Source organism: Corylus avellana, chromosome ca5 (assembly GCF_901000735.1).
Source record: "Corylus avellana chromosome ca5, CavTom2PMs-1.0".
Classification (NCBI taxonomy): domain Eukaryota; kingdom Viridiplantae; phylum Streptophyta; class Magnoliopsida; order Fagales; family Betulaceae; genus Corylus; species Corylus avellana.
In genome coordinates, this window is record NC_081545.1 from 35,327,379 (window position 1) to 35,341,698 (window position 14,320).

The 14,320-nt window shown below is 36.0% G+C and overlaps 2 protein-coding genes and 1 pseudogene across 2 annotated transcripts; 2 read left to right on the top strand and 1 right to left on the bottom strand.

The window, feature by feature from the left end:
- The first annotated feature begins 2,443 nt into the window (after positions 1-2,443).
- Positions 2,444-6,961, top strand: LOC132182576 (lysine histidine transporter 1-like). The gene is made up of 7 exons (XM_059595861.1): positions 2,444-2,622; positions 4,396-4,553; positions 4,818-5,595; positions 5,689-5,794; positions 5,893-5,984; positions 6,085-6,153; positions 6,526-6,961. The coding sequence occupies exons 1-7, from the start codon at positions 2,575-2,577 to the stop codon at positions 6,622-6,624; spliced, it is 1,350 nt and encodes a 449-aa protein (XP_059451844.1). The 5' UTR covers positions 2,444-2,574; the 3' UTR covers positions 6,625-6,961.
- Positions 6,962-8,501: 1,540 nt separating this feature from the next.
- On the top strand, positions 8,502-11,554 carry LOC132182725 (lysine histidine transporter 1-like; annotated as a pseudogene).
- Positions 11,555-12,358: 804 nt separating this feature from the next.
- LOC132180587 (TLC domain-containing protein At5g14285) lies at positions 12,359-13,537 on the bottom strand. Its single transcript, XM_059593466.1, has one exon. It carries the CDS (start codon positions 13,319-13,321, stop codon positions 12,593-12,595), a length of 729 nt encoding a protein of 242 aa, XP_059449449.1. The 5' UTR covers positions 13,322-13,537; the 3' UTR covers positions 12,359-12,592.
- Between the last annotated feature and the right edge of the window lie 783 nt (positions 13,538-14,320).

Below are 14,320 nucleotides of genomic sequence, written 5' to 3' on the forward strand. Positions count from 1 at the left end.
TCGATCCTCTTTACAAGTGATCACTGCCTAAATTTTCGGAAACGTGAGTAGAATACTTAGTTGTCTTCTAGAAAAACAAAGGAATAACTAAAATTGAAGAAAAATATGGACCACGATCCACATTTTGATGTTAATGGGTGCATTGTGACTACACTTATAACGTTACACTTATCTTTTATGTTCAACCTTATAATTTAACATGTTATATATATGCTTGATTTCCAGTTTTATAACTCCAAGATTAATTAATTATTTATTTCAAATCCGCATCTCCGTCATGATGTTTTACATTTTGGAAAGAAACCAAAAAAGGAAGGATCAGTTCCTTTTTATTAAAACACGGACATAAATTTTATCCAAATCAGTCTGGAAGAAGTATTCTCAAACCCATTTAAAATAGTGTCAAGTGTCTATAAACATTTAAATAACACATTAAATTTAGTTTAAATGAGTAAACTGTTATTAATGATGTTAAGAATTTAATGTGCATTTTAAACATTTATAGACATTTGGTACTATTTTAAATGAGTTAAACGATATTTCGTTCAGACTAATTTGGAGAAAATTTATGCCCTTAAAACTATATACTAGTTTGCCGTAAAGTTCTTGAAGCCTTCACGATATTTATTTAGAGCAGTGTGTGGAGTGCGGAAACAGATCCTCTCCATTTTAAAATCCATCAATTTTTTTTATTTAGTGCATTTTGAAGGATAGTGTTGTCCAAAAAGTTTAATGATGACAATGCATTAAATGCAATACCTTTTAAAATATACTAAATGACAAAAATTGAAAATTTTTGAAATGGCGATGATCCTTTTCCTTGGAGTGGAGTGCAGCTGGCATTATTTTATTTTGGCCTTTGTGGCTTATGAGTTATGATTCTATTTCAATGAACCTGGTCGATGTAAGTGGGAATTGACGTGAATATAGATTTTTTTGGGGAAATTACATTTACTATCTTTACAAAAAATAAAAAATAAAATGATCTCAATCTGTTAATTTAGTTATGTGTCTTACCAATTTACCATTTAAACTACAATGTTTCATTTTACTTCCAAAAAGACAGAAATGCCCATTAAAAAAAAAAAGAAAAAAAAAAAAGAGCAAAAACGCATTATAGAATTGAGAGAAAAAAGCTAACTCACGGCCTTTTTATTTATTTTTTATTTTTTATTCTAGGGGTATTTTTCTATTTTTGGGAATTTTTAGGGGTATATTTGATAATGTCCGAGTAATTTAAAAGATGGACTTTCTTTTTTGTTTTTCTAAAATAAATTAGCCATTGATTATTCCAAGATCTCCTCCAAATTGTCTAAGGGACAAAAAAACAAAAAAAAAAAAAAAAATCTTCAAACTAAGTCTCTAAAAATGTTATGTGTTTTTTAACACCTGAGAAAAAAGATATATATTTTTAATTAATGCTATTAAAAAGCATATGAAAATTTGTTATATTTGGTTTGGAAAATGTGTCATTGTCTTATGGGATTGTGACACATTATTTGATAAATAAATTTTGGATAAATTTTTTGGGAAATGTAACATTTCACATGGAAAATTACAAACCCTTGCCAAATTTAGAAGCCAAATTTTATTTTTAATATTGAAGATCTACATAAGGAGTATTTGAAAACAAGGCTAATGAGGTATTTTTCTTTTCTAAATTTAATATTCTCTTTTCACATAATAAGATAATTTGATAATTTCATGTGCCTTTTCATGCAATTTAACAATTGACTTGAAGGGATGAAACAAATTAACACCGGATATTGTTAGTGTTAAAATAATTAAATTTACATCTTCATATAATCTTAATGGTCGGAGACAAATTCATGATAACTTCTCATAATGAAATTATCTTCAACAAATATTATAAAAATGAAATAATAATATTTAGGAGAAATATATTTGGCCATGTTTATTTTCTATTTTATTTTTATTTTCTAAATAAATTTATTTACAAATAACTCAAAAGTCAAAACACAAAACACTCCATCAAATCATATTAAAATTTTGAGAAATGTTAGGGTCAATAAATTTTCTATATTTAACCTATATTTTTTTATAGTAATTAATTGTATGAGAATATGAGCCAGCTGTAAAAATTATACCTTTTAAGTTCTGCGCTGTAAAAATGTTATATGCTGGGCCAGTGCAGGCCGAGGGTTTTGTTGTGTCTCATGGGAATTTCTGCATGTTAAGCAGTTCAGGAAGCAAAAGATTCTGCTTAATTAAATTAAATTAAATATGTGAAAGGGTATTGCCTCGCTCTTTTTTAATCCGACTAGCTGTTAAACTATGTAAAATAGCAAATAATAAAAATAATTACTAGCTGTTTTCAGAACAAGAAGAAGACTTTGCCGGGTCAAACAAAAGCACACGTCATCTTCAACATGACGCTTCGCCTCTCCCTCTCTCTCTCTCTCTCTCTCTCTCTCCCAAGCCTCAACGTCTTTAAATACAAATGCCCATTTCGATAGTTTGCAAGTTCTCTGCTTCTTGCATTTGCTTCATCTTCCTCCCCTTTTGCCGTTTCTCCTTGTCTGGATTTCTGAGATTCAGTCCCTGCACGTAGCCATGGGAACTCAAGCTCCGACTGACAAGAACTCATATGACCGCGCTGATGTCAGTCTCTCTCTCTCTCTCTCTCTCTCTCTCTGTGTTTCTTTAACTTTCCAAAGTTGTTGGAGTTTTGTAGCTTTTTCTTTCTTTTGTCTTTTTAAAATCTTTATCTCTACGTTTTTGTCCTGCATATTCCATTTGATTACATGGGTCCATTTGTTTTCTTTAGAACATAAAGAAAAGAAAAGAAAATTTGGGATAGTAGTTTTTGTCCAATAATTAGAAAATCCCACTTTGATGAAAATGTGAGCTATTGTGTAAATTAACAAACTTAATTTTAACATGTATATCATAGGAAATGTTGTTTCTCCTCTGTTCTTGCTTTGTAATTACATAATCCTTATTTTGTCTCTTTAAATTACAATACTTTCTGAGTCGAGAACAAAAGGATTCATCTTTTCTTCTTCTCTTTTCCTTTGTTAATTGGGTGTGTGGATGTGGCGCTGGTTTACCAAAGGGCCAAAAGAGTACACTTGGATAGAGGAGGATCCACAAGTTGTGTTCTAGATTCAAACCTTTTCCTGGGTTTCAACGTTTTGATTTTTATACCACCCCTACGAAAATCGGAAACTATATCCTATGTGTTAACGCGTGGACCCTACGTGCCCGCCCCATGTGACCGAAACTCTATTTGATTATAGTATACCCAATGTCCTTAGTCTTACTATACCAAATAGCGATGGCTTGACTATGTTAATTATTGTTTTGTCATAAATATTTTTTTATGTTTTAAAACCAAGTCATTCTTAGGCTTGCCGGCTGCCGTCTTTTCAGCCGGGGATTTTGGTTCGGTTTCTCTCCCGGTGGATATACTCAATTCCATGTGCCTAAAGTTGGAAAGTCTTGAATTAGATAACATAATGAATTAGATGCTTAGCAGATTCACATGTCTTTAGTTTTTAGTACAATTCTCTTATAAATTCACGTGCTAGTATCTTCATGGTGAAAATATTACACAACAAAGTTTGAACGATAAATTTAATTATTTAGTGGTTAACGAGGTAACTGTCATATTAATTTGTAAGGAACTTATAGTCAAAGTTGTAGTATTCTTAGCCGTAATATTTTGGTTGCACCCAAATATTCCAAGGGAAGTTACTGGGTTGGTTGAGTGGAAATGTGATTGGAGGCTAGTGATCTACAATCTTTAGGGAGCTGGACCATACTATGGTGGTTGAGGATGTGGGTTCATGCATAAGCACCAATGGAGACTTCGAACACCATGGACCTGCCAATATGTGTGTGTTGAATGAGTTTGAACAAGCCAATGGTTTGGTTGGCTAGGTCCCAAATAAGATGCTACTTTTTGGAGATTAGGACACTTTGGAAATAAACTATGCAGCTGTATATATACCACTGCCAACAAACAAGTTGACAACATGTAATTGCCTTTTTGTTTCTTCAAAGATTTTGGAAAATACTAACTATCAACATTCATTAAAATGACATGCCAAAATAACCTAGGACTTTGATGATAATTTACGTTATAGACCCCTCCAACACATAGGAAGATCATGTAAGAATGAGTTCCGATTTGAAAGGAAACAAAAGGCAAGCATTGATGAAGTTCACCAACGTTTCCTTTTGATGAGAGGTTCACCAATTTCAGTTATATTGGACTCAGTTATCTAGCTATTATAAAAAAGTTGTCATTTGTTTCAGGTTTTTTTTTTTTTTTTTTGGTTCAAAATTGCTTGTTTATTTATTTATTTCATAACTGGAATTGTGTACATTGTCATTGATACTGAAGAAAAATTTTGAAATTATCAATTGCAGATTGATGAGAAATTAGCTAAGCAGAAGGCAATCGATGAATGGCTTCCGATTACTTCTTCCAGGAATGCAAAATGGTGGTATTCAGCGTTCCACAATGTCACTGCCATGGTTGGGGCTGGTGTCCTCAGTCTCCCTTTCGCCATGTCAGAGCTCGGATGGTATGTTTACATCATAATCTCATAGGATATAAAATTGCTTCATAAATTGTATTCTAGGAGATCAACACGAAGACATCTCTGTTTATTTTTTTTAAATGGAAATTCACCAATATGCATTGATGTTTCTGTATAGAATTGGACATGAACTTATGCATGTTTCTTCAATTATTTGTCCAACAGGGCTGATGTTTCTGCAAAATATAGTTACATTTTCAATTAAGTGACAAATGCCTTCTAAATTTAACTTTTCTTCATCAATTCCAGGGGTCCTGGTGTAGTCATTCTGATAATGTCATGGTTAATCACTCTGTACACTCTATGGCAAATGGTTCAAATGCATGAAATGGTTCCTGGGAAACGGTTTGATAGGTACCATGAGCTGGGCCAATATGCCTTTGGTGAAAAGCTCGGCCTTTGGATTGTGGTACCCCAGCAGCTCATTTGCGAAGTAGGCGTGGACATTGTGTATATGGTCACTGGAGGAAAATCGCTGCAGAAGTTCCATAATAGTGTCTGTCCAGATTGTAAAAACATCAAATTAACATTTTTCATTATGATCTTTGCCTCCGTTCACTTTGTGCTCTCCCCCCTCCCCAACTTCAACTCCATCTCCGGCGTCTCTTTGGCCGCAGCAGTCATGTCCTTAAGTTACTCTACCATTGCTTGGGGGGCTTCTGTTGACAAAGGCGTTCAGCAAGATGTGGAATACGGCTACAAATCCAAGTCTACTTCCGGAACAGTCTTCAACTTCTTGAGTGCCTTGGGGGATGTGGCTTTTGCCTATGCTGGGCACAATGTGGTGTTAGAGATCCAGGCAACAATTCCATCTACACCAGAAAAGCCGTCGAAAGGTCCTATGTGGAAAGGAGTCCTTGTTGCCTATATAGTTGTGGCTCTGTGCTATTTCCCTGTTGCTTTGATCGGTTTTTGGATGTTTGGAAATTCAGTACAAGATAATATTCTCATCTCATTGGAGAAGCCTAGGTGGCTTATCGCAATGGCTAACATGTTTGTTGTCATCCATGTTATTGGAAGCTATCAGGTGATGTTCAAACTCCAAAGTCCAATATATACTTTTTGGTCTCTCACATACTTACTGAGTTTGATCAAATTTTTCTTTCATCTGTTAATGCAGATATATGCAATGCCAGTGTTTGACATGATAGAAACTCTATTGGTAAAGAAATTACATTTCAAGCCGAGTATGGCTCTTCGTTTCATTTCACGCAATGTCTATGTGGGTAAGTAAAGCTCCTGCTTTCCATCTGCCAAGGTTGTGAGATGACAAACCACTGGTTGGTTTGAACATAAGTTGATAAAAACATGTTTTCTGTTGCAGCATTCACCATGTTCGTTGCCATTACCTTCCCTTTCTTTAGTGCTCTTCTTGGATTTTTTGGAGGATTGGCTTTTGCCCCAACTACATACTTCGTAAGCCACATCCTTCCTTTGATACTTACGCCATTCTTAATTGCCATCCTAGAAAATAGACTTCTAATCATTGCAACTCGATCTTTTAATTCCTCTGCAGCTCCCTTGCATCATGTGGCTCTCCATCTACAAACCAAGGAAGTTCGGCTTATCTTGGTGGACTAACTGGGTATGTGCAACTTTTTTCATCTTTCATTGTCTTTTGATTTGCTTAGGAACTTTAAGTTTAGTGTTAAATTACCACTTGCCCTAAAAACTTAATTGGATAAGAAATGTTAAATTTAACCATTCAATTAATATTCTAACACTCTCCCTCACATGTAAGCTCAAACTCCTTAATAAGTGAGATCCAACACGTGAAATATTTAATTGAAATTTGGGTGAATTAACGGAGACAAAGTTTGAGGTCAGGACTTTTGTTTTAATATCATGTTAAATCACCACTTGTCTCAAAAACTTAAGTTGATAGGAAATAGTAAATTTAATCATTCAATTAATATTATAACATTTAATTTATTTTGTTTGGGTTCAACAATTTCAGATATGCATCGTACTCGGTGTTCTGTTGATGGTTTTAGCACCAATTGGAGGATTGAGGAATATCATAGTTCAAGCCAAGACTTATAAATTTTACAATTAAGTCATGCATCCTCCTATTCCAAACAAGTAAACTGAGTCACTGCAACTGCAATCTTATGGATACAAGGGTAGCCATTTATGCTGCTGATGATCTCTTTAGAAAGTGGAGCATTGATACACTGCTTTGTCTGTGGAGAAGGAAATTTGGCTTGATGGAACCAGCCTCAAAGGGAAATTCTTATAGGCTCACTGTTTTCTTTGTGATTTTGCTTTGTATGGGTATATGTATCATCCTTCTTGTTGTGACTTTTTTTGCTTTTATGAAGTGGGTATAGGTGTTACATGTTTATTAAATGCAATTATATATAAGAACGACTTTGAGCATATTGTTCTTGGCTTCTTGCTCTCTTCGGCTGAATGCTTTGCTGCAGCAGTTTGGCAATACTTTTTGTTATTTTTTTATGATTTGGCTTGTAAATTTTCGGGGAAACTTCACTTATTTTCTCGAACTGTCATGAGCATTCGATGTTTTAGCTCCTTTCAATCTGCCGTACCGTTAGATTTTCGCTTTGGTTTAATTCCAAACAGATACCTCTTCAATGATAAATAACAAATAAAGTTTGGCTGTTTCATAGCCGACCACAATTTTCCTGACGATTTTCAACAATTGCAGTGTTGTGAGTTTCTTTTTTTTTTTCTACTATTTTTTCTTGGTGCAGTTAGCTATGAAACACGAACTCCCACCTTGCCACCAATAAGCAGACCATCTCCTATTTGCACTCACGGTAATAATTACAAGAAAACAAAAAATGATTAGTCTAGCTAGTAACCCACTTTGCATATCTTGTAAAGAAATGACTATTTCAAGGCATGCAACAATTTCCCTAAAGATTTTCCCATTTGCCGGTTAAATTGATATGTTTAAAATGCACGTGAGAATTACACGCATTTTGGATATATGTTAGTTTAATAAATTAGGTTAGACGAGTTTAAAGGAAAACTTTGTCCATTTAATGCTACAAAAATTTCAAGCCTATGTATGGCGAACTGCATTTTTAGTAGCCACTTTGTGAAAGATTGAAGTTTTTAGAATAATGAAAAAATTGCACATAATTAGCTTTGGTTAGATGAATTTTTGGATTCTCAAAATTTGGTATCGGAGCAGGACAAATGTAAGAGAGCCCTTATGAGACTCACCTGTCCAAATAGATAGACGCACTGCCCAAAATTTGTTCAGACAGGTAGATTTTGTAAAAGCTCTCACATTTACTGCCCAAATTATTGGTAATCAAAGCATCAAAGTAGCGGGGAGGACGGCTACCACACAAAATGTTAGCCGCTAAGTTGTCTGAAATCTGAATTAATCCCAACAGCATAGGAAAGACCAAAGTTAGTCTAATGAGGACGCTTCTTCTAATGTCGTGCTTTAGCCATTGGACAATAATTACTTTACGTATACTTAAAATAAATGTGTCAAACAAAAGTGTCACCTTCAAGTTCAAGAGCTCTCTGTCGCCTCTTTCTATGGCATCCTGGGGGCAGGGCGGAGTTTTCTTGACATTCATAGAGACTCTCGGTGTTTGCAGGGCTCAAATTGCTTATATATATTTTTGCTCATTTTCTGTTTCATGTTTCATCTGCTTGTACAAAACTGTGAAGTGTACTTCTCTGTGCTACAATGGCCGTTGATGCTACTGTTGATGACGGTTTGAATACCGCCAACAATGTAAGCCTCTCTCTCTCTCTCTGAACTGGACAATATGCTACTGTTGTTTTCTTGTGGAAGGGTGATTGGGGTTGTTTTGGCTTTTGAACGTTGCTGAAGAGATTTGTTCTCATTGATTACAGACAGATGGATATACAAAAGAGCAGAAGGAGATCGACTATTGGCTTCCAATTACATCTTCAAGAAATGCAAAATGGTGGTACTCTGCTTTCCGCAATGTCACTGCCATGGTTGGAGCAGGTGTCTTAAGCCTTCCATATGCCATGGCGAATCTAGGATGGTATACTCAAAACAAAGCAACAAACTCAATAATCCTAAGTTCATATCATATTCTAAAACTGTCTTACTGATTCTTATATATATATATATATATTTTGTGCTTCATATAAAATCGGCTTCTTTTCTGTTAGAATATATGATATGGTATATATTTCTTATAGTATAATTAGCTTCTAGAATTGATTGTAATCGGGTTTGATTTTGATTTAATTACCATAATAATCTTTATTTTCACGTACCCTAATTTTTCAATAAATATGAGTCTTTTGTACTGTAAAGGATATAGATATCTAACGCCGAAATACCCGTAAATCTTTGTCTTCACTTTCTCCTTTTCTTTTTAAACTTTTCTATTTAATTTCCGTTTCATTATGAGTTTTTTCATTTTCCATCTTTGATTTCAGGGGTCCTGGTGTAGTCATTCTGATACTGTCATGGGTAATCACTCTGTACACTTTATGGCAAATGGTTGAAATGCATGAAATGGTTCCTGGAAAACGGTTTGATAGGTACCACGAATTGGGTCAACAAGCCTTCGGTGAAAAGCTCGGGCTGTGGATTGTGGTACCCCAGCAACTCATTTGCGAAGTAGGCGTGGACATTGTGTACATGGTCACCGGAGGAAAATCGCTGCAGAAAGTCTATAAAATACTTTGCTAAAAAGATTGCAAATCAATCAAAACCACCTACTTCATCATGATTTTCGCTTCGGTTCATTTTGTACTCTCCCACCTCCCAAACTTCAACTCTATCTCTGGAGTCTCTTTGGCGGCTGCAGTCATGTCCCTGAGGTATCTAACTTCTAAGTGCTCTTGGTGTGAAATGAAACTAGTTTCTGCAGAAATCAGGCGATAATTATGAACTTAATTCAAGGATTTATGTGGAACTCTAATGACTACTTAGTTAGCAATTGAGGGACAGTGATCCCCTAGAATTCTCTGCCCAAATTTTAGGAAAATCGGGCAGCCGAGGTGTTCCGAACAAGTGGGCTCTGCACCTCAAACTGTTTGAAAACCTATCCGGACACCCCGGCCCGCATCCCCCTATCTCATTCTATGTCCGAATTTCCTAGAATTTCAGGTAGGGAATTTCAGGGGATACATTTCAAAGTTTGAGCAAAAATAACCATGTTTGCAATTATGGTTGTATTGCAGCTACTCTACCATTGCATGGACAGCTTCCATCCATAAGGGTGTTCAGCCAGAGGTGGAATATGGCTACAAATCCTCGAGCAGGTCAGGAACAGTATTTAACTTCTTCACTGCCTTGGGCGATGTAGCTTTTGCATATGCAGGGCACAATGTGGTTTTAGAGATCCAAGCAACAATCCCTTCCAATCCTGAGAAACCATCCAAGAGGGCTATGTGGAGAGGAGTAGTTGTCGCCTATATTGTTGTGGCCTTGTGCTACTTCCCAGTTGCTCTCCTCGGATACTATGTGTTCGGCAATAAGGTTGAAGATAACATCCTCCTCCCACTAGAGAAACCTGAATGGCTTATAGTTGCAGCTAACTTGTTTGTTGTAGTCCATGTCATTGGCAGCTACCAGGTGTGCTTTCTACTACTAATCATACTTTCATTTCACCCTCTTCTCTATTTTTTGACGTAGTACTGCCACGTTAGGCAAAAAAAATTTTCCTCTCATCTATAGTCGGGGCCACTCCCAACCATCACAAGAAGTGATTAGAACCACGTGATCACATGTCAGGGGTGGTTGGCCACCTCTCTTTTTAGTAATTTTTTTGGGGCTAACGTGACATTGTCATGTCAGATTGTAGAAGGTGAGAGTAAAATGAAAGTGTCTCTGGCGTTTTTTAAACTAGTCACTGAAATGAGTTACTTATCTAATATTTTGTTTTTGTTGTGTTGATTTAGATATATGCAATGCCTGTGTTTGACATGATCGAGACTCTAATGGTAAAGAAATTGCATTTTAGGCCCTCATGGTTCCTTCGTTTTATTGTGCGCAATGTATACGTTGGTAAGCAAAATCCCCTCCTCATCAAGTATTGTATGCCTAAGAACCAGTAACATCCTCTATGTGTTCTGTCATTTCAGCATTCACCATGTTTGTCGCCATTATCTTCCTTTTTTTCGGTGGCCTGCTGGGATTCTTCGGAGGATTTGCGTTTGCACCAACAACATATTTCGTAAGGCCAATCCACCCCTTGAAAGCATAAACGAATAAGCAATGCTACATACACACCCATTTTACTTATTTTCTATTTCTTGATGTAGCACTGCAACATCGAACAAAAAAATTGCCCCCCGTCTTCTGGTTGTGAATACCAAATCACACGGTAGAGTAGCCGCGACCACCCTAGATGTTAGGATGGGGAATCTAAGAGAGTGGTCGGCCACCTATGAAAAAGGCTGAGCAAAGTTTTTTGAAAGTTGACGTGACAGTACCACATCAGGAGTATAGGAAGTAGGAGTAAAATGGGAATGCCTCTAGCATTTTCAAAAACAAAATTATTATAAATAAGAGATTCTTGTTCAGTGGAATGCCTTTCAACAACAGCTTTCATACCAAATCTTAGTTCTTTCCTGCATCATTGTTCAGCTCCCCTGCATAATGTGGCTTGCCATCTACAAACCAAGGAAGTTAAGCTTATCCTGGTGTACCAACAGGGTATGTTGAACTTAAAATAATGCCTCATTATCCTCATTGTTTTTTAATCTGCTTTAAAGTTCAAAATTACATCCTATTTTGGTTGCTTAATTTCAGATCTGCATTATACTGGGCATCCTGCTGATGGTTCTATCACCTATTGGAGGGCTAAGAAACATCATACTTCAAGCCAAGAGCTACACTTTCTACTCTTAAAACCGACCCCAACGCCTCCAAGGGAAGCCTGCTGCTGTTAAATCAAATAAAGCAATAGCATACCCGTAATAAAGTATGAGCAGAAATGAAGTTTCTGCAATCACCAGCTCCTGGGCCTCAAGCTCGCATGTTAAAGAGGTTGGGCGTGCGCAGATCTTGGGTTCAAATGAATGTTTTGCTCTAGATTGATGGCATTTTAATTACACTTCACTTCCACATGAATTTTTATTTTATTTTTACTTCTGTCCGATATTGGAAGGTTTAGGACGCTTCCATGTCTAAGAATGTTGGCATGTTGCCACATCCGTTTCAAATTATGTCTTTATTCTAAAGGAAAATACTTGGGAACTAAGAAAATGAGTATAAAGCGACGTATTAAGTGGCAGGTGAACTGTCACGTCAATTTGTAAATATAATAAGTATTATGCGAATTGATATATGGTGATTCATATTTTAGTGGCTAACATGATAAGTGTCACGTGAACTACCCCGTCAATTTATAAAAAAAATTGTGATAAAAATTATAATATTTCTAACATCACTCACTCGGATTCTAAATAGAACAATTATTTATGAAAAAGAATAAATTTACCTTTGATGAACTTTTCAAATAAAATGATGTAAGCGGCCAAAGCTAAAATTCTTTACTATAAACTCAAATAAAGCAAATGACAAAGATTCTCAGCTTTTCAAATACAGTAAAAGATATGTTACAAGAGTTAAATAATTGAGTGTTTGAATTTTGTAAATTGACGTGGCCATACACATAACACGTTACACTTACGAATCTAATCAATCTACACGACACTCGTTGCGTCAGCTATTAAAATATTAACTATTAATTATAATAAAAGCATAAATAAAAAAAGTATAATAAAAGCTCCGATGCTCCAAACATTGTCCTGTAAGACTTTCCAAAAATGGACAATATTTTGAGAAATCCACAAATTGAACAGAGAGAAAAGCTGAGTTATATTTTATACATAATGCATCATACACTTGAGATTGACACTTTGAATGCCAATTGGTTGGTTCTTGTTAATCTCAATATCAACGAATAATCCAAAAATAAAAGCCTTGAATAAAGAAAAAAAAAAAAAAAAAGAAGAAGAAGAAGCTACATTTAGACTCATACATATATATATAGCCAAACTCAGTTCTTCTAATCAGAAAATTCTTTCTTCCAATCCAATTCAGTCTATTTAATTTTCTTTTCCGATTTGCCCACTCTTTCTCTATACAATTCCACCCAAAGATTCGAAATCCACAATATACTGACAGAAATCGCCGCAACAACAACCACCATCCAGGAAACCCAGACCCACGTTGCGATCAAACCCTTTGCAGCCCCACTCGCGTAGAACACAAACATCTCGTACACCAAGTAGGGCCCCACTAAGCCCCGAACGATCGAATAAAACGTGTAAAAGGGTGGGGACAGAAGACCGTACAGCTTAGCGGCGGATACGACGTCGTGCCTACGAGAACCGGCGAGTGTCCACGCGTTTTGGCACGCGCTGGTGACCTCAGCGAGGATGAGGAGAGCGAGTACCGCGCACGCGCCGTGGAAAGCAACGTACCGGCACGTGACGAAGACGAAGATCGTGGCCAAGTGGTGGGCGATGAAGAGGAGGTCGCGCGGGTAGAAGACGATGTAGTGGAGGAGGTCGGTTAAGAAGTAGGAAATGCTGAAGTCGAGGACTATGTTCTCGGCTTTTGTGTTGGGCGAGGCGAATCCGCGGGTTGAATCGGCGAGTATGGAGTGTGTGGCTAAGAGAACCGCGGGCGTGCCGTGGGCGAGTGAGATTGAGCAGCTGGCGGCTTCGGGTCGGAACTTGGTGTTCCAGTTCCGGAAGACGACGAAGTAGGCGATGAGGTAGATCGTAACGAAACTGGAGAAGAATAGAGGGAGCGCTAGGGTTTCCATCGAGAACCACTTTGGACGGAATTGGAATTACGGGAAAGTGAATTCCTTGGAAATGGGCTCTGAAATTGTATTTTCAATGAAAAGGAACGAAAATTTAGGGTTTCTTTCGAAGATATTTGGAAAGGGATGGTTGGGTTTGGAGTGGAAAATTTTTAGATATCAAAGGTGGGATTTTGACGTTGCGAGAGGCAACCACTTCACTGTGGTAGTTACTCTCTGACGGCGTCGTACGTATCGAAGAGCTCAGTTAACAACTGGCTGGTTTGTTAAAAATTTTGTTTTCTGTTTCCTCTTCTCCAATTAAAAATATTAACAAATTATTATTATTTATTATTAAAACACATAATCCTTTTAAATATATAAAAATAATTTTTAGTTTCATTTCACATCAATCAACTTTGTAAAAAAGATTTTTTTACTTTTTATTTGAGAAATTATTTTGAGTGTTTTTTGTTTGAGTAGTTTGTTAAAGATTTACTTGTAGTTTATTTTAACAAAGTTATGGATTTTCCTCTCTTTCTTTTCATCTTGCTTTGAGTTAATCAATCACAAAGAATGATTTTGTGTTACTGCTGGGGATATTAGCTTTCTAGGGAAATTTAACAAGAGCATTTCCATCCGACTCAGCAAAAATTTAGCCAAATTTAATCAAAATATTACCTTTTTCTATTTTAGCAATTAACTTTTTTTAAGTATTTACATTCGACTTAGCATTTTAACAATCAATTTTTAATATTTTATTTAAAATTTATTATTTTTATTATTTTTTATGTAGTTCTGAAAGGGATGAAAGAAAAATTTAAATGATTTTTAATTAGATGGGAGAGAACAAAATGATTTTCTTTTTTTATTAATAAAATCATGCATTGTTGAGCTACCTCAACAAACTCTTTGCTAGTTTGGTGACTCGGATGTATAGTAATTTTAACAAAATAGCCTTTTTGTGAATGCTCTTTGCAATGGTTTAATGTAATTCAAATGACTTGCAATAGAATTAGT